This window comes from Prinia subflava, chromosome 2 (genome assembly GCF_021018805.1).
Source record: "Prinia subflava isolate CZ2003 ecotype Zambia chromosome 2, Cam_Psub_1.2, whole genome shotgun sequence".
NCBI classification, from domain to species: domain Eukaryota; kingdom Metazoa; phylum Chordata; class Aves; order Passeriformes; family Cisticolidae; genus Prinia; species Prinia subflava.
In genome coordinates this window covers 74,092,507-74,112,022 of record NC_086248.1, presented here as the reverse complement: position 1 = coordinate 74,112,022, position 19,516 = coordinate 74,092,507, and the positions used below count along the sequence as shown (strand labels likewise).

At 44.5% G+C, this 19,516-nt stretch overlaps 1 protein-coding gene across 3 annotated transcripts in view; it reads right to left on the bottom strand.

The window, feature by feature from the left end:
- Positions 1 to 947: 947 nt before the first annotated feature.
- FRMD1 (FERM domain containing 1) overlaps positions 948 to 19,516 on the bottom strand; it is a 40,436-nt gene continuing 21,867 nt past the window's right edge. For 2 of the 3 annotated variants that reach the window (XM_063390574.1, XM_063390571.1), the window contains exons 4-14: positions 17,470 to 17,549; positions 15,320 to 15,396; positions 13,502 to 13,688; positions 11,178 to 11,333; positions 9,156 to 9,221; positions 8,878 to 8,946; positions 8,514 to 8,688; positions 7,303 to 7,638; positions 7,035 to 7,163; positions 6,246 to 6,325; positions 948 to 4,205 (exon numbers count right to left, since the gene is read on the bottom strand). In XM_063390574.1, the coding sequence (XP_063246644.1) occupies positions 3,918 to 4,205; positions 6,246 to 6,325; positions 7,035 to 7,163; positions 7,303 to 7,638; positions 8,514 to 8,688; positions 8,878 to 8,946; positions 9,156 to 9,221; positions 11,178 to 11,333; positions 13,502 to 13,688; positions 15,320 to 15,396; positions 17,470 to 17,549 (1,643 nt within the window). In that variant the 3' untranslated portion in view covers positions 948 to 3,917. The remainder of the gene's footprint in view (positions 4,206 to 6,245; positions 6,326 to 7,034; positions 7,164 to 7,302; positions 7,639 to 8,513; positions 8,689 to 8,877; positions 8,947 to 9,155; positions 9,222 to 11,177; positions 11,334 to 13,501; positions 13,689 to 15,319; positions 15,397 to 17,469; positions 17,550 to 19,516) is intronic. The other variant, XM_063390572.1, reaches the window with a different exon arrangement.

The window sequence follows — 19,516 nt, the reverse complement described above, 5'->3', positions numbered from 1 at the left end:
CTTGACTGAACCCACACAGGATTTGCTGGTACCACGAGAAGCCCCATCTTCTGTGACAGACTCATTCTATACATTTTGGTCAGCAGCAGTCCACCCTAGAGGGCAAGAAAGTGCTATTACTTGCCAAGCGAAGAGAAGTGACCAAGTCCTTCAAATTTGGGAGACTAAACATTGATCTGTTATTGAGTTTTATCTCCATACAAAGCACCATATGTAATCAAATCAGCCCCTTCCAGAATCCCTAAGCCAAATTTGGATGTTTCCAAAGTCCTTGAAAATTTGTGTACTGGAAACACAGCAGGTACTGGACAAAAATATGAAGTACAAAAAAGGAAATCCGAAGAATAGAGGCAACACTACAATATCAAAGTACATAAAAAGTAAATTTCTTCCCAAGAAGAGGACAAAACACATTTACAAGAGGCTCCCAGTGAGCAAGCTTCTTCAAGAAGAGATCCGGATTGTCATCCTGCAGCACTCCTTCACAGATTTATGACACAAGAAAACTTACTTTATCCATGCCAGACTGCAGGCCAGCAGGTTAGGTGACTTTGGTGGAGTGCTCTCCCGTGGGCTGGCAGCTGTCCTTGGATGCAGCCCCCAGGAGGATGCTCACAGGATGTGTCTACATCCTTGGGAGTTAACCTGCTTGGTTTTCTTGACTAACCACCATGAGCCGCTTGTCTCTTCAGTCAGATTCAGCCCCCTTTAGTGTCCCGCTGAGTCCAGCCTGCTCGGTTGTGTTCTTAACTCTGACAAAGGCCCTTTGGCATTGTGCTACTGAGAATAGCAAGGAGGAACAGGAGTTGTTCCAGTGACTACAGTGCCTCTAGGTTTATCACAAGCTGAGCTCATATGGACTAGTCTGGCAGCAAATTAATTTCTACAACCCATCTCAAATGGAAGACACAGTCCTCCCTGGACACAAAAAAAGCTGGACAATTAACTTTTTTCTATCCATACTTTATTGCAGGTGTACATATAATTATTTATATTTTATTTTAAACAAGAAAATCCTTTCATGGAAAGGAAAAACTTTTACCATTAAAATAGAGTGATTATAACATGAGTATTTTACAAATATGTACAAATATTGGCAGCTAGTTTCTAACATCAGCTGATAAATGCTTACACACTAATGTCTACCAACTATCAAACCCAAAAATAAGAGACTTTCTAAATCCAAACAAAAAATAAATGTATTACTAGCAGAAACCTGTGTTTTTGTTTTGTTTGGTTTTTTTTTTAATATGAGTACAAAAGTTGCATAATAGATATTCACAGTGCTCGTAAGATATTCATTCTCAGTCTATACACAAAAGTGTCTGGTCCCCCTTCATATGCATATGTCACTTACAGTAGTGGAGGGAGCTGCACAGACCACGGAGAGAAGACAGTCAGACCTGTAGAGTTTGCCTTCCCTACCAGTCATGAATAAATACAGGAATCCCCCAGGAATGTACAAGGCAGTGGCTGCTCATGCAAGAGTCAGTTATGCTGTTTTCAGGCATTGGTGCATTTTTTAAGCGGTGGCAGCAGGACTACAGCGCTTCACCAAACCCTTTGGATGCCTGCTAATGCCAGACCAGAGGAGTGAGCTGCCTGGTGGCAATAAACACTTCCGTGATGTGGTTAGGCTGAAGCAGATATGGATGTGATTGTCTTTGAGAGAAGTGTGCACATGGTGCACATGCATTTTATGACACTTTTCCAAACAACTGTACCCACTGAATTCTGATCTTTTTTCTTCTTAACAACTATTCCCAGAACCACAAGTAACTCTACACCTGCATGGGTGGGAGAGCAACAGGTTAGCGGGGCCCTGACTGCAGACCTCCTCCTCACCTCTTTCATGGACAGGCACTGCTGCAGTAAGAGCCGTCCCTCCAGCTCCAGGGTGGCTGCAAGAGCACGGCTCCTGCATTGCTGCAAGGCTGCTCCCTGCAGTACAGCCACTGGCCTCCAGGATCCTGGCCATGCCCATCTGCCATGGCTTGCAGCCAAACAGGACCCAGGTAACAGGCAGCGACTGACTGTGGGAGGCTTGATTACCTATTTAGATCCATTTAGAAAAATTTATTTTGGATGCAGTAAACATACCTCAAGTACTTTGCAAAGGCATTTTGGCTTTGTTTGGAACCCTTTTGTTGGGAAAGAGGCTACAGTGAACACACAGCTCCTAACTGTTCATTACAAAAAGAAGGAACAGTGTGATCAAAGAGGGCACAGTGAATTAAGTCATGGCTACAGTGTGTGCAGCTTGGGTTTGGTGCTGGATTCATGTCAGAGGATGTAGAGCAGCTGGTCCCACTTCAGTAAATGCAGATACACCTGCCTGGCCTGTCTCTACATCACACTCACACAGACATAGCAAGATGATGGACTTCATGTATTTGCTACTTTAATGACTTACGGGAATGCAATTTTCTAGACAACTACTGAGCTTGCAAGCCCGCCATCAAAACAGCAGCTCAAACCTTCCTTGTCATAGTCTGGCTTCCTTCCTTTCCTGAAATTAGGCTATCTTCAGCTTTTGATGACCAACACCGCACAACACACACTTCCCCAACCAGTAGAACAGTATTTCTCTGCTTCTAGAGTCTGCCAGAACACACCTAGATGGCTGTCAAAAGCTGGGCACAAAGCTGGGCCTTCAAGAACAAGCTTCTCAATGCCGGGAATTGATGAGGGGAGGAAATCAAACATGTATTTATTTGGATGTAACAAGGTAGCAGGATGTTTTCCACACCAAATACTTGAATCAAACAGCATAATTATGATTATTTCCCTAGTGAGAGCCAGCCCAGCCAGATCCACCACTCTCAAGATCACCAAACGAGTATTCTTGGTTTGGCACGCAAACACCCTACACTTCCACCATCATCAGCCCTGCAGCACCGCACACACATATTTGCATGATCTATCCATAACTAAGTAGGGCACAGTCACTCTGTCTGTCCTTGCAAAGTGACTTTCTCCAGTCCTTACCTGCCTCCTAAACAGAGGGAAAAAAATCTAAGGAACAGATCTATTAAAAACAAAGAAAAGAATATTAAAGTATGAATCGAAGTAAGGGGTGATCATGCCTGGACAAATTCTCCAGTCACACTCCTCCCTTTAAAAGCCAGTCAATTAATGCTCTTGCTGTCTGTACTCTCAGAAGCAGCCAAGTCATTTGCTTTATCTCCTCCCTATCTCCCCAAGGATATAATGCCAATCTGCATCACAGCAGTAGTAGACAGCTGATAGTCAGTTCCATTTGTTGCAATAAAAAAAAAAAAACAACAAAAAAGACCACACATGGTATTTGGCTAGATGCTTACAACAAAATAGCAACAACAAAAGAAGGTGGCAGGTCTTGCTCCCAATGCAGCGAATAAGCAACTTGTCTTCATTACAACTGAAGGAGGCCAGACACTTGCATACACAGCCCTCCAAATGTGCTGAGAGTATATCCTGGCCTGACAGCTGTTGGCAATATTGCAGCAGCACAAACTGAAGACAACCAAACTATCTGTACACTAAAATTAAGAGACATGGACCACAAGAGAAAGGCAGGAACATGACATAGACTTTAAATTTCTGATTAATCCGTTTAGACACAGTGTGCTTTACTAGCTCAGTGTCAGTTTTGGTCCACTGTTTTTTGGTTTTTATGTTGGTTGTGTCACTGCCAAGGGTGCAGGCCACTTCCATTTTCTGCTCCGACAGACACTACCAATGCCAGTGTTAAGTGCTACACTCCAGCTGATTTGCCCTGTATCCAGGTCTGCAGCAGTGATGCCTCTTACCAACACGGAGCTGAATAACAAAGCTGCTCACCATCTCCTGCAAGAACCAGAGTGACATCACACGTGTTAATGAGGTATATATTTCCATGATGAGCTGTTTCCTGGTATGGAAGAGCTCCAATCTCATTACACCACAAACTCCTCTGGGAGCTGGTCCTCTCCCAGGAGATCCAAGGAGAGGCAGTTCATGGATCGCTTCCCGTAAAGGGCAGACTTGGTTTTGCAGTCCGCTGTGGAATACACGCAGCCGTACACAGACAGCTTATCCTCGAGGCTGCAGCCGAAGGTGTAGCTGTGGGACGTGTCTGAGGACAGCGTGGCACTGAGTGACGGGTGCCGGCGCTTGTACAGGCGGATGTCATCCAAACTCTGGCTGTGCTGGTCCATGCAGCTCCGGCTTTTGGGCGATCTGACCTGCCAGTTCAGCAAGACACACACAAATGAAAACAAGGCACTCAGACACAGCCTAAGGATGCTGGCTATGCATGCTAAAGGTTTCTCAAAATTGTTCTTCCCCTCTTTCAAAAGAGCCCCACCAGCCTTCTGAAGGATGGTTGGCTTAAAGAAGGAGCTGTGAACAATTCAGAAATTACAAGTGCATTCAGCTGCCTTGCCTGCCACGTTGAGCAGAATCCTGATCTGTCTGCCCTGTGTTCTCAGTGCTCAGTACAAAGGATGAAACACTTGACAGATACTGACACCTGAATGACCTCACACTTCTTGGCAGATCCACGCAGTTGTCCTCAAATGGGCAAAGTGCACTTAACAAAAAACTACCCTAAGTGCTTGAACACACTGAATTAAGTCTAATGAGCTGAAAGGAAGGTTCAGAAGGCAACCATGCAAACTAATGGGTTACAGTGTCCAGTAATTGCAACAAACAGTTTCACCTACATAATACTGTTCCATAAAGAACAGCAACAAATCAGCAGTAATTACCAGAGGGCCAACCTGCTACACAAGTCTCTATGAAGGAATCATTGACCATTTGAGAGTATTTTCAGCTTCAACATTTGTATTTTTTTCTTGCTCTGCCTCTTTAATAATCACCTCTTAAATGCTATTATTAAGGCTAATTTCAAGAACATACTTTAGAAACCAAGACAGTTCTGTTGGCACTACAGAAAACTTCCTCCCAGTATCACTTCTCTCACTGCCATGGGAGAGGAATTAAAAATCTACCCTGAGGAATCCTGTGCTGGCTCAGCTGTACTCCTAGAAACAGGAATATGTTGCACTCTCTGGTCAACGCTACGGAAACCCTGCAGCATTTAATTACATGGCCTTGTAAGGAAGATTTGGATAGTTTTCTAAGAAGGCACCAAGTATGTGACACACAAAAGTGGCAGCCAGGTCTTTGCAAACACATAGACAGTCCTGTGTTGAGCAGAACCATTTTTATAAAACAGATACTTCATGATCATTTAACATCAGAAGCGTAACAGCAGTAACTTAAAAACAGCTTTAAGCAAGATCCCCACTTCCAGCCATGAGCTCTGAAGTCTTCCACTCAAATAGAGGAATAAATTCGTTACGATTTGCACTGTTATGGTCTTTAGCTTTGGAAAAAATAACCAAGATTTTATTCAAATCTCCTACAGCACTTTATGGACTTTTATTGCTGATAAATGAAAATTTCTTATCATTTTTAACTGGGTCCAGAAAGAAACATGAAAATTAAAAAAAAAAAAAAAGGTCCTAAGAAGTGATTGAAATCCTTGTTAAGAGTTTTAGCATTCTCTCAGCAGATAAGGCAAATTTGGATTAAGAGAGGGAAGAAAGGTTAGAGGTGCTTTTTTGTGGTTTTTGTTTTGTTTGGTCGGTTTTTTTTCAAGAAAGCACAACATTTTTACCCCAGTGGGTACAGCTATACTTTGAAAAGAAGTCTTAAAAAGACATTTTCATAAGCTTCTTCCAAATATAACTTCTTCTGTGACGTACTTTCCCATATATAGTTTCCCTTTCTCAAGAGTTTGATGAAAAGAAGACCTTGACAACAAAGACTTCAGTACACACAGACTATAATCACACAAATGATATAACAACTAGAGCTTGAGCATCTGGTTTTGCTCTGATGTAAGCTACTTCTGGCTTCAAGATGATCAAGTTTGCAACTCACATCCAAACTGCATAGCTGGTCTTTGCTCTGTATTGCACTAAAAATCTGGAAGTGGTTGATTTTCCACGTCCCATCCAGAAGACTAAGGTAGATAATAACTGGCTTGCAAGATCTCCCTGCTGATTGCTCCAAACCTTTTGATACTATTCTGAGCCCAAATGCTGCTCTTATCCTAGAGAGCAGTAGCTGGCCAACAGCTGGTTTTGATTACACCATGTAGAAATTGGTCAGATCCAAACTAATCCAGGTGTCCTGATTTATAGCTGTCTCCATTACCCTAGACCTCAGTTCAATGCCCACACACAGACCCTCCTGCTGAGCAACCTCTTCTTTACCTGGTGAAGGGATTCCACACTTTGGCCTCTCATTTTGATGAGTGTGACTTGCACCACAGACAGAGATTCCTGATTTACAGCTGCAAAGGAGAAGCATGAAGTGAAATGCATTGCAAGTTTGAGGTTTTGTGGGTTGCAGAAAAGGGAAGTTCTCACAGGCCACATTCAAACAGTGCTATCCTCTTAAGATAAATATACATCATTAAGCACCCTTGTGCTCCAGGAGTTCTGCTCACAAGTACTCATTTTTTGCCCTAAAGATCAATTTTGAAAACTTTCAAGAAAACAGTTTCTTGCTAACTTGTCCCATTTTCACCTTTCTTGCTTTGCTATAAAGGCTGTACATATAAAGGCAGACAGCTCCTGCACAACCCTGTTGCCTGGAATTCCCTGTATCACAAGCCACAAACCTTTACGTAAGAATTCCTGTGACCATCCATTATTCTGTGGTTGAGCCCCTTGGCTGTTTTGTGGCATACAAGATATTAAAGCATATTCCTTCCCTTCAAAAGGTTTACCTCAATTATCTTTTTTGTCATTTACTGAATATAAGGTTGGCACATTTCGAGAAGGGAGACTTTGAGGAGCACAGAGGAGAGCAGCAGTGTACAATACAGAATGCTGGCCTGTAACCTCTTGATGAGCTGCCTGCAAATTGTGTTGCAGTAGGGCAGTAAACAGCACTGGCAGCTGTTTGGAAGGAGGTGTTTTCATAAATCCCTTGGATTATGCCTGTTGCTAGAGCCTTAAAGAACAGCACTGAGCAGCAGCAGCAGAAAGCCATCTCACCTTGGCAGCTAGCAGCATCTAGAGGCAGGGATTCAACAGATTCTCCCACAGTGGCCTCCTCTAACTGGTCTCCCTCTAAAGGCTCATCTACAGGCATCTCCTCTGGCTCATCTACTGCCAGCTCAAGCTCTAGGAGGAAGAGAGCAGCAGGAGAATGGTTAGCATTACACTTGTGCTCCAAGCTGCTGTACAGTCTCTTCCTCCCTGCCCTCCTGCAGGAGAAGACAAAAGTCGGCGTAGAAGTTGCTCCACACATCCAAATTCTTACCATCATCCTGCGCATCATCTTCAGCCCGCTCTTTGCTGCCACTGTCAATGCCAGAGCTACCGTAGCTGATGGTTGAGCTGCAGGACTTCTCCTTCCTGTGCACGCGGTCAATGCCGAAGGGCTCATCCACCGACATTTCCACGGACACGCGGTGCCTGGAGTCGGCCTCGATGCCCGAGGTGTGGGAGCTGCCGTGGCTGCCCGTGGAGTGGCGCGAGAGGCGGTTATCCCTGTGGCTGCCCCCGCTGCTCCCGCTGCCTCGCGAGTTCTTGTCGCACGGGTCCAGGTCCATGTCCAGAGTGTCACTGATATAGGACTCCCGGTAGCGCTTCTTCTCTGAGGAAGAAAGAAGGGAGAAACCTGTGAGAACTTTAAGGAAGGGTAACAAAACATATTCAGGAAGTTTTGTTGGCACTAAGAAACAACTGCTGCAGCTATTGAACGAGTACAGGGGAAGCTTTGTATTTTGTTTGCTCAACAGATGGATGCTCAGGTGGTTGTAAAAGAATTAGTCATACTCGCAGTATACCCAGCATCTCCTAAATTAGAACAGGCAGGTAGAGGCAGTTATGATACAGAAAACAGTAGGTTTCAGAGTGAAGGTCAATAACAACAAAGCAAAACAAAAGCAAACAAAAAAAGGGAATTACTTAGTGAACTTCAGTGCTCAGTCTTTAAAATCAGATGCACTGATTGCATCTTGAAATACCCACCACTGTATGAAGTCAGCTAAGAATAAGATTTCTGGTATTTACTATTGATTTATTATTTCTCCCATGGCTTGTATGTGCTGAAGGTGTTTGAGAAATTCATGAGACACTAACAGACACAACAGAACTGAGGGCTTTTTGTCGACAGGCACTTGATCAGCGAGTCTTTCTACAGGTGATTGGCACATGCCACTGGCTGCACCCACACAGCTCAAGGCCACTGCTGTAACCCCACTGAAGGGAAAGACAGAAACCACTTGAAAGGGGATATTACCCCTCTGCTGCTCTCACACAAGCACACTTTCTGATCACAGCCTACAATGTGGGAGCCATAAATACTTCTGAGGAATGCACTTGAAACGTACCTAACACTTCTATCACCGGCTCCTTGCTAAGGCAGAAACACCATTAATTAGATGAGAGTAGGCACCATGAAACAACAGGCGATACTAACACACTGCATCCTTCTTACCAAACTCCCTTAGGTTTTCCCTAACATACCTTCAGCCTCTTCCAGTTTTTGGATCTGCTTCAAAACTGGCTGAATATTCAGAAAGAGCCGGTGGCTATTGCTGAGAAGCTGCAGCAAATGGCGTGACCTGAACGGGCAACCCGTGTAGTAAACCAGTTTCCGTGCAGAGGGCAAACCATCTGGCTGGATTTCAAATTTTTTCCCCTGCACAAAGAGGAAAGATGCCAAGGAAATGAGCAAGAGCACATTTTCAGCCACACAGTTACCAGAGATAGCTGTGGTCTTGTGCGTGCAAGTGACAGGACCTGACGCAGCAGCACAGGCAGGCCGACAGCTTTGCCACATCCCAGGCTGGCAGCCCCTGGCAGATGGCCTCCATTCCATCATACTCACCAGAAAGGCCAGCTTCCCGATGTGTGACCAGGGAAAGTCGTAGAGGAGCTGGCGGACGTGATTCACCTCCTGCAACACATCAAACTCAAGGGTGACACAGGGACTGGCAGGTACAGGGTGGAGTCAGTGATGTGCAAAGAATTTGCAAACAACCAAGAATTTGAGATATGTGGAGCCTGGTGTTGGCAGGGGAGGCAGAGGAGCCGTGGTGAGGGGGGAGGACAGGGAACTGGGCAGAGTTAATGCTACACCAGAAGGCTTTCACAGCAGTCTGTTACCTGATAGATGTGCATTCCTCTCAGGGTCAGGCCCAGGATAACCGTCGGTCGATCCTCCTTCTTATCCTAAAAGAACAGAAGAGTCAAAGGTTAATCTACAAAGACCACGCTCTTGTTCTGGCACCTACTGCAGGAGAGGTAGCAGGACTCCTCATCGTGCAGATGCCATCAGCTCATTTGGTTTTTATTATGTTTGTAAAGTGCACCTTGCCTTGTTGACCCCTGAAATACCTACACCTAAAACCCCTTCACGCTGGGAGGCTCAGGCATTTCACCAGCACATGTCCTAGCTGCCCTGGACAGGAATCATGCAGCTTTAGTGATTTGAGAGTATGGACAATTGTGTCTGACTTCTAACTCAGGCTGCATCTTGGGATGACATACTTGGTCTCTAATCAGATTCTTTTGCTTGAAGACCAAAAAATATCCTAAACTAATTCTTTCTGCCCCTCCTAACACAGCAGAGTTAGGGAGGGGAACACATACATCTATTTGTTAGGAGAAAAAGCAGAAAGAAAATTTTGAGGTAAAAATGTATGGGCTCACAGAGCTCAAACTTTACGTCACAATTTCTCTCCTCATCTGGCTTACAAGATGTAAGCCTTGTGCCATCACATTATCTCACTCTTTGCCCCTGACACCATCCATGTCTTCAGTTCAAAGTCACTAAGAAGTATTTTCTGCCTCCTAAGGACAAAGAGCTTCGTAAATCAGCATTGGTCTGAGTGAGAGATATGGGGTGTGCTGTGTTTTCTTTTGCAATTCCCAACCTCAGCAGAAGCCATGAGGAGGGTGTTAAGACAAAAGTGACTGCTTTTGAAATCTCAGGGCAGCCAGCACACCAACACCTTCACCTGGCGTCCCTCTGCGCTTGATCAGGTGATCTGTGACTCAAGCATCATCTAAGAGGAGCACCTCTCATCACAAAATGTGATAACTGTGCCACATGGAAGGAATAAGACATATTAAGGATCAAACAACACATGGAAGAGTACATGATGCCTAAGTTCAAGTCAGACAGGAATTTAAATATTATGAGCAACCAATTTCACAGCCTTGGTGTTTCTGGATATAAAATGTATCATGTCCTGGCAGCTGGATTTCTTATGGCATTCAAGTGTAACTCTCTCATGAGTGCATCATTAACAACATTAAGAATCAAAACAGAGAGCACAAGAGAGGTAGGTGAGCATCTATGGTTTGCAAGCAACTAAGCCTGGACTACTGACCAAAAACTTATTTTTGCTAGAAAATGAATGTTTCTTCAATGACTAGAGCTATTAGATATGTTCAAAGGACATGGACACTTCCCAGACATAATTCGCACTGAGCACAAAAACCCAAAAAGTTTCTATCAGCCTGACAGAGTATCTCCATTTGGAAAAAAGGCCCAAGCCATTCCTAATTGCACAGGCAGGTTTCACTCAACTAAGTGGAACATAAAACTTCTCATTAGTCCTATTTCTAGATCTAAACACTCAGCATGTGAAAATGAATCACCTTCTGTTTAAGCAGGTTTTGGTAAGGAGTGTAACAAGCAACAGTGTAGGAATCCAAAACTGCCGAGAAAAGCATACAGCTGAAAAAACACCAACCCCTCTGGCAGGGCTGGAGGATGAATGGGATACGAGAGTTGGAATGACTCGGTGTCACCTTCAGTTATTACACAACATTTGTGTGAAAGCTGGCCGACCTCATGTCATTATTTCAATGAACTACAACAAGGGAAAAAAGAGGCTTCATTGATTTACCTGGTGCAATTCTACTGACAGGCAGGGACAAATATGAAGTTTTGCCATTCCTGTGGCCAGTTTCTTGGCCAAGGAACAAAACTAAATTCCAGCTATATCTATATATTGGCAACAGACTGGTTTGTGGGGACAGGCGTCATTGGCTGAGCATTTTAGATTTGTTTGGCCTCTCTGAATCAGAGGCAACCGTTCCTCAAACAAATAGAAAAAGCCATGGTGCACTCAATTAATAATGGGAGAGAAGCTCAAAATAAGAAGCTCTTTGTTTAACCTTCTGCAGCCTGTAGAAGTGGACGGGCACATCTTCCAGCAGGCAGGACTCCTTAATGAACTTCAGCACTGCTTCCTTAGCGCTCAGCCCTTGCTGCTCTCGGTGCATCTCTGGGGCATGTTTCAAGATGTAGTCGCTCCCCCTCTTTGCAATTATCTAAACCGCAAAGAAAACAAACAGGTCAGCAACTCTTCAGCAATCCCCATGAGAGGCAGCTGTGATCAACAGCAAAGCAGTGGCTGGAGGAGGTTCATATTCCCTCAAGATGTTAGTCCTTGTTCGCCTCTACCTCCCTGGAGGATAAGCATTTAAAGCAGCCCAGACGACACCAATGTCTCCAAACAGATCCTAGTGGCAAAACTGTAACAGACCAAGACTACAGAGGTCGTGTCAGCTCTTTTCTCTTTTAAGTATGGGAATTAGTTTTCCTAACTCTTGGCATCTGTAAATGTTTATGGGCAGATAACAAATACTCCTCTGCATGCCAACACAATCAGCAGCAACATCTCCAAAGAGGCAGAATTACTAGGTTTGCCTTTTACGACCAGAAACTACACGTTAGGCTTATTTAGCATTTCCATTCTCAAAAGGGTGGATAACACTATCTCAAGGTATTTTTTAATCTATTAGGAGTGGTTGGCAGGCACGTGGCTTCACTGTGGAGTGGAAAAACCTGCACTGGGCCTTTTGCTCCTGCCCTGCAAGTGCCCAGTTCTCATGTTTGCCCACACAACCTCTCTGTACAAGGCTACTGGACAGCTCAGCCTTCTCCCATGCCCAACTGGTTCCTTTCAGGATGTGAGCGGCAGCAAGAGGGGAGAGGGACGATTGGCTGAATTCACTTCCCAACATTCCCCACCACCAGTGGCATTTGAAACTGGATTGCACCAGGTACCTGAGAACATCCTGCCAGAAACAACCTGTCCTAGCTGAAACCAACCAGACCCCATCAGTACCCACTTCCCACTTCCATTTTACATTAAACCCCTTGTTTACTCTGTTTGCTAACACCTCTGCATGCCCTGCCAGATTAGTTGTCCTCCCACAAGGAAGGCTGGCCCTGGTGGAGGACAATATCGATGCCATCAGCTGTGCAGTGTCAGCAGAGAGAGATGTGCCAGCTCCACAGTTCAGAGCTGGGTGGGTAAGCCCAGGGCAGCACTGCCTCTCCTCATGGCACGAGACTTGGGGCAGCTCTTGGCCAAAAGATACGAAGCACGTGTTGAAGGAAGTGATTGCGTTGGAGGAGGAGATTGCTCACTATCTCCCCAAGAGCCCAGGGGCAGGGAGAGAAGCGTCCCCATGCCTGCCAGATTTTACTGTTTGTAATGATGTAATAAATCACCCACATACTTGCTTGGGGTTGTGGCTCAGCACAGGTGAGCAACAGTCTGTGATAAGCCCTTTAACTGCCTCAGAAACAGCACACAAGACCCACCTTCTCCAGCCCTTTGTTAGCTACCTCCTGACAGGCACCCCATAACAAGGAATGGCATGGGAAGAGGGCCTGCTGTCTGGGAGAAGGACACACTACTGCACAGCAAGGCAGGCAGGCTAGGATTTGTGCTTAGAAAAGTATCAGTCTTCAAGACAAGTCCTGTCACTGATCTGAACCCTGTCCCCAAAGCAGGGGACAGTGCCATCTTACAGGGGAGATGGAATTTACCTGGGACAAGCAGCCAACTGAGTTTAGCTAATTTACCTTCATTTGACAACTAAATCAATTCTTGGTTCGAAGTCTGGAAGGGCACAAGTCACATGCACATGCTTATAAACAAACATGCAAACACTTTCTCTTTCCACTTACTGCACTTGAGGCAGAGATTAATGACAAAGCAAACACCAGAGGCACTGCACAGCAGTATTACCCCATAGGGTTTGGATCTATCCACCCCTGAGGCAAGCATTACAGAGATGGAACAAAGGGAAATGGACTTGGCTTTGCAGCTCTTAGGCTTTCTGGAGAGCTTGGGTTGTGCCGATCTTGCTGATGTACCACTGGAAACACAGAACCCTTTAAGCAATGTAAGAATTAAACAGAGACATCTGCAGTGTCAGAATTGTTCATGTGATACCAACACTTTCCATCACCAAGGAAGGATGCGCCACCCAACTCACTGATGAGTGAGCCCAGGAACATGCACGTATATCCAGTGGAAAGACTAGAGATATCTCCTGAGGGACCTTCAGGGTGATATTCTACACATCTGCCTGACCATTGCAGTGGGAGATGGGGAGGTTGCAAGGCTGCAGTTAGGTACCACCTTGGCATAGCTCCTGCTGCATGCATAATCTACTGACAGAAAGGTTCCCCCCAAACTTACCCATTGTGGGAAGTAAGCCTGAGGTTCAAAATATTTGCCATCATGGACCTTCTCTCTGTAGTTGCCCAAGTCTGCCTGTAAGCTGTAGGCAGCCAGCAAGAAGTAGATTTCTTCTTTGTGGTTGCAATGAGACATAAGTACTTGCTCTTTGAGGTGGCAGTAGTAGAGCTGCCGTGCCACCTTATCGCTGCAAGACAAAGGCAAATTTACTTCAAGAACAAAGTTCAGATAAGGCCCCTCAAAAGCATCATCCTGCTGAGAAGAGGGATTAAACTTTGACATGTCTGATGTGTGCCAATGCCACCCTGATACAGTTGTGCATATAAGGAGCACCAAACCAAGATCAAGGTCTTCTCCCACTAAGTGTTGTACAAACATGAGAAATGGTAGCTTCCACCTTGAGGATCATGAGATCTAAGAAGTTAGGGCAGAAGGTAGATGAAAGAAAAATCACATCACACCTGTTTTGGAGACTGACTACAATCAAGCATTTCTGTTTCCCTGGAAAGCCTCTAGCAGCCAGGAGCATCAACTCCCTTGGCCTCCCTGTCCTGTTTCTTGCACACCTATCCTCCTTTACCCTCCAAACCTGGCACTGCTTTTTTGTTTCACCTTGCCTTAGGCTCATGATACTTTTCAACAGCTAATTCCCTGCAAGGTAGATCAAAAGACATGGGAGCCCTGGGCTTGTTTTTGTCTTCTTCCTCAAGCTGCTAAACAGGGATTGTCTGATAAGGAATAACTGTGGCATAGCCTTGATAACCCACACAGCCCCTGCCCTCAGAGATCATGGGAAGCAGGCTGCTGCCATGTACATGTAGATGAGGTGCTGGACACTACAGTCTGCTTGTAAAAGTGTGCAAGTATAGTTGAAGGGACCAGATAACTATCTCTGTCTGCATGGCTCTACAAACCTCTCCAATTAAACTATCAGCGCAAGAGTAATATGCCTGTGATGGTGAAGGATACATAACTCGGGAGTGGAAGAATGATATGTAATCCGTCTTTGTACAAAAAAGGCAAAATGAAACAAAGAACACTTATCAGTCAAGCAAACTCCATAAGAGTCCCCTGTATCCAAAAATGAAAGACTATGGAGAGAGAAACATAGAAAACCACCAGCTTTTTAAGACAAGAACAAATGCCAAAAAAATTAGGTAAAGATTTTAGTCCGCCAAAATGATCCCAGCTCTTGGCTTCCCCCAGGGACAGAGCCACACCAGAAGTGCTGATGTAAATTAACTCTGTCAGTTGCTCATTTTTAACTACCTCATCCTTTGTTCTGTACCATGGGTGAGGGTGGTGCTGTTTTGAGTGCAGCACGTATTCCATGTGAATGGACTACAAATGAAAAACTCTAACTTATGAAGTCATTTCTTTTGTCCATGTATGAAAGTCTGTTTCCAGGAGTAGATTGCACAGAGCACTGCTCAAATACAAAAAACACATCCAAAGCATGTGCTTTGGAGTATAACTACTTTTGGTATATTCATCCGGTGCCTTTCATACAACCAAAAGACACAAGCAAAAGAGTGCTAATCGTGTTTTGATAATGTCGTCATTCAACCTGCTCTTTCAACACAGATGGAAAAACAGTCACAATTTTTCCAAGGGATATGGAGTATGATTCAGGCAGAAAACATTCATAGCTGAGCGAGGAAGTCTGCGAAGGTCTTAAAAAAAAATTCAAGCAGATTTTTAAAACTTATTTGAATGAGCTCACAGAGATGAGCTTAACAGAGAAACATTATTTTTCTTTCATTTTAAGAATACACTGAATAATTCAAAACACAGTTATTACCACAGAAGAGAACTTACCCTATTACTCTTCCATTTTCTACATAGTATTGTACTCTAAAGAACGCAACAAATGGAGGGCTGAATTTCTCTGTCCCCTAGAGCAAAGACAGAAGATGAGTTAAATTATGATCAGCATCCAAAATTCCTATCTGGTAATGTTCTCTCCTCTGAAATTCACTCCCCACACTGCTTTTCATTTTCTACTCTTAGCTCTTGGCAAGTTTTAAGGGGGAGTCTGACTGCCTTGGAGGCCCATGACAATGAGGCATCACAAAACATTCAGACAGGTTGAACGACAAAATATCCTAAGAAGAGCAGAAGATTTTTGGATAGGAGGGATGAGCTGGTGTAAGAGTCCCAGCATAGCCCGGGGACACCCAGGCTGGCCCAGAACTACCTAGCTCAGCACCTGGCAGCACCACAAACACATTCGTGCTGAACGCAGCAGTTCAGCGCAGCCTCCCTCACAGGGCCAGGCGCGGCGGCAGGGCAGCGCGCCCCACTGGCACGGCCGAGGCGCTCCCCGGGCGCTCCCGGGCGCAGCCGCCCGTCCCTGCTCCGCTCCGCTCGGCGCAGCACACGCGCTCCACGCTCAGCGGGCACCAGCCTGGCAGCAGCCCCGTGCCTCTGGCTTGGCAGGGCTCGCGGCTGCTCATCCACACGCTCCTGCAGCCACAGACCAAAAGGCAGAGCTGGGGTCTGCTTCACACTGAGGAGTGCTGCCAGAGGAAAGCCAGCGGGAGGCCTGTCATTTAACTACAGCCTATCTTTCCAGCTTACAGCCTTGTCTGAACAGGAGGAAAAAAAAAAGAAAAAAGGGAAAAAGAAGAAAGGAACATCTTAGTAGCTCATTCTCTCATCTTTCCTACTTTGCCACTTTAATGTTCACACGGGTAACTTTGTTCCCACAGGCAGTTCCAAAGCTTTGCTGGTCAGACCCACCTCACTGGGACAAGGCAGAGGGCATGCCCTCCACATCCGATGCAGACAGCTAGCTTCTTGATCATGCAAACATCTCCATTTTATTTCTGGAATTTGTTCATAGTCACCCTGTTTTATCAGCTGGACTGGGCTTTCCACCTGAAGCCTCTTCATAGGAATTAGATCCTTGTCAACTAACCCAGTCCAATAAGCTAACTCATCTCAGACTGCAGTATTGCCAATGGCAACTCACTCAGTCTTTTATGATTCACATCACACTAGAGGTTCAACACTCATCCTGACCAGAAAAGCGTAGCAAGAATTCAATCACAGAACAATCTCAAAGTGTACCCCATCCTGAGGAGACCAGAAACACCTGCTTTGGGAAGCTCTCACTGGCTGGACAGACAGCCCTCTGCATGACTGCAGCTGTCTTTGAAGTAACTCTCACTTGTTTGGGAAAAGCAGAGCACGTGCTTGGGGATAAGAGGGATCCCCAAACCTCACTAATTATGTACAAACTTCTCTAAGCAGCAGAAATGGCAAGTGTGCCTACTCTGCAAAAGAAAACCCTTAAGCAAGGTGGAAAAAGTCCTTTACAACTTTTACAACGACCTAGTTAAGATATCTGAATGCAATTCCATGCAATACTTTGTTCTAGACTATGGCTCCTCTATTAATGACACAGATAAACAGGCATTATCATGTCTGAATGAACAGTATTAAACAATTACACAGACTTCTATTTATTTCATGTAGCTTTTCTCTCCCTTTTCAGGGCTAGCTAGCCTTAAGGAACTAGGACTCGTCTCAAACAAAATATCCTTCCTCTCCCTCCATCATCCCTTTGCACATACTCTGAGAAGAGCCACAGCTCCAGTCATTTCCCTTGTATCAGATTCAAGTCACTAAAGGTTATTTTAGGCTATTTTGCTTAAGGATAAAATCTCCAGACTAAGATCCAGACTAAATTCAAATGGAGAACTGACCAACTGACTGTCTCCACTTCTGCAGTGGCCAAGCAGCAACCATGTGGTTACCATTGGTCAGGAGAAGTTGTATAAGGGGCTGGTTTAGCTCTTTTAATTAATTGTACAACTATGCAAAAGTCAACGCATCTTGCTACTGAAAAGTATTCTGCAGCCCATCTTCAAGAAATGCTTTATGGACCTTAGTTTAAGAGTTTTCATTTCACTGTGCAGTCCAACAAAAAAGTAGCATCCTCCAAAATTAAACACCTCTCTTACTTTGGTGTTCTCTTTCTTCCATTCCTTTGAAAAGTATTTGCTAAGCTTCTGTTCCAGGTCCATAAAAACATATTCATTATCTGAAAGATAAAAAAAAATTTCAATGTAAAATAATTGGAAATTTTTAGTCATTAAACATTTAGATGACTCTACAAGTTATTTCCAAGCAATACATTTGCTGACCAGGAAATAGACAGGGCAGGAAAAAAAGAAAAAAAGTACTCTTAAGTACATGTGCTACTCCAGACAGCACGGAAGGAAGATCATTCATGGCTTCAAGAGATTCTGAGCTAAAGGTTCCCAAACACCTTAGCCAGAAATGAAGTTCTTGCTTTATAATCAAGAAGCCATTTACAAAAAAGAGAAACATCATCTTACCCAGCTAATTGTACTGTCAGCTTACCAGAGTCAGTTTTTTATTATTATTAAATAAGCAAGCCCTACCCAAGCTTGTTTTCTGCCATCATGTAGCACCATGGTACAACATGGCAAAAATACGTAAACAGAGCTGGATATTTGTCAGGTTTCATCTTCTGCATGTGATCCTCTGAAAGGGTGAGAAACAAGAGGACCAAACACAAACACAGCCTTCCTCAGAAGGTCTGGTGTGTCCTGCTCACACCCAACTTCTTTCATATGAGAAAAGATGAATGAAAAGAAGGAAAACCTGGCCTGCCTCAAAAGACTAAAGGACCAAGACTTGCTCTCCACCCTGGTGAGAGTGAACAAGACACAGCCTGAGTAGCACATTATCTTGAAAGAGGCTTTGTGTTGCTTTCAAAGCTGATGTTTCATAACACTGCTTACCAATTATCAAATACAAACAACTCAGCCAGTGAAAGATTTTTTCCTGAGTTTTCAAGTGTCTTAAGAAAAAAAAAAAAAAAAAAAAAAAAAAAAAAAAAAGACCTGGCAGGTGTTTCAGGCTGCAGCAGCAATGCCAGCTGAGCACATTCACCTGACCAGTCCCGCTACTCTTTGATCTTGCTTAGGACAGTGTTTTGACAGGTGACACAAGTGCCAAGATGAAGAGCTTGCTCCTTACACATGAAAGGAGCAGGAGTAAAAAGGGGAGGGGAAAAAAAAAGAAAAAAGAACCCTTCACAAAACAAACTTCTGCCCCTTAAGACCAGCCCAGACTTCCAAATGAGAGCCTGCTCATGTCTCTATTATGGCAGATGCAGGGCTGGCATGGCCAGTGTTACAGTAAGTGTTGAAGGGGGCTCTGAGCTACCTCACAGCCACCCTTCCAAAGCATTCCAGATCCTTACAGGGACAGATACAAATTCTTTGCTAGCTTGCAAAAAACAAGCAAGCAAAACAACCTCCTATTGCTACTTCCTCCAGCTCCCACCTCAAGTTAAAGAAACCACATCTGGTGCTATCCAGAACACATCACCCTACTAGGAAACCTTCTGTAAAACAGCAGTAACACTGGATACAAAAAAGGACAATGCCCAGAAAAATCCTGTTTCTGTCTCCATGCTCTTTCCTGCATTGTACTGCATGCAGCTGTACTTTTAATATACTTCTGTTTGTCACATTACTTGACATATCACATACAGAAACAAATCAGTATTTAACAGCACCATCGAAGCGGCTGTAGGGAATTTCTGAAAGTGTCTGAGGTGCAAATATAAGTGCTGTAGCACACAAGACGATTTTTTAATAGTTTTTTATTTTTGCTGTTTTGACAAGGAGAGGAAGAGTTTTTATCTCACAGAGATTGCATCTTGTACCTGCCTCTTCACTTCTGTCTGTAAGATAGGGTGGCTGGGGGCTACATGGCCCCAGCCCTTCCTTCTCTAGGAAGGTCCATTACGATCAGATAATACTGCCTGAAAGAGACTGATAGAAGTCCTGGTCAGTGTGAGAGAGATGGGTTTGTTCATGTTAGGCTTGTCTCTGTCCCTTGTCAGCTGCCAAGCTAGTAAGCATCACTCCAGAAAGCTTTTATTAAAAAGTAGGTAAAAGCTCATTTAGGGACTCAATTGCACAGCAAGCAACAGGAGTGGGATAACATGAGCATGCCACCCAGTCCCTCCCT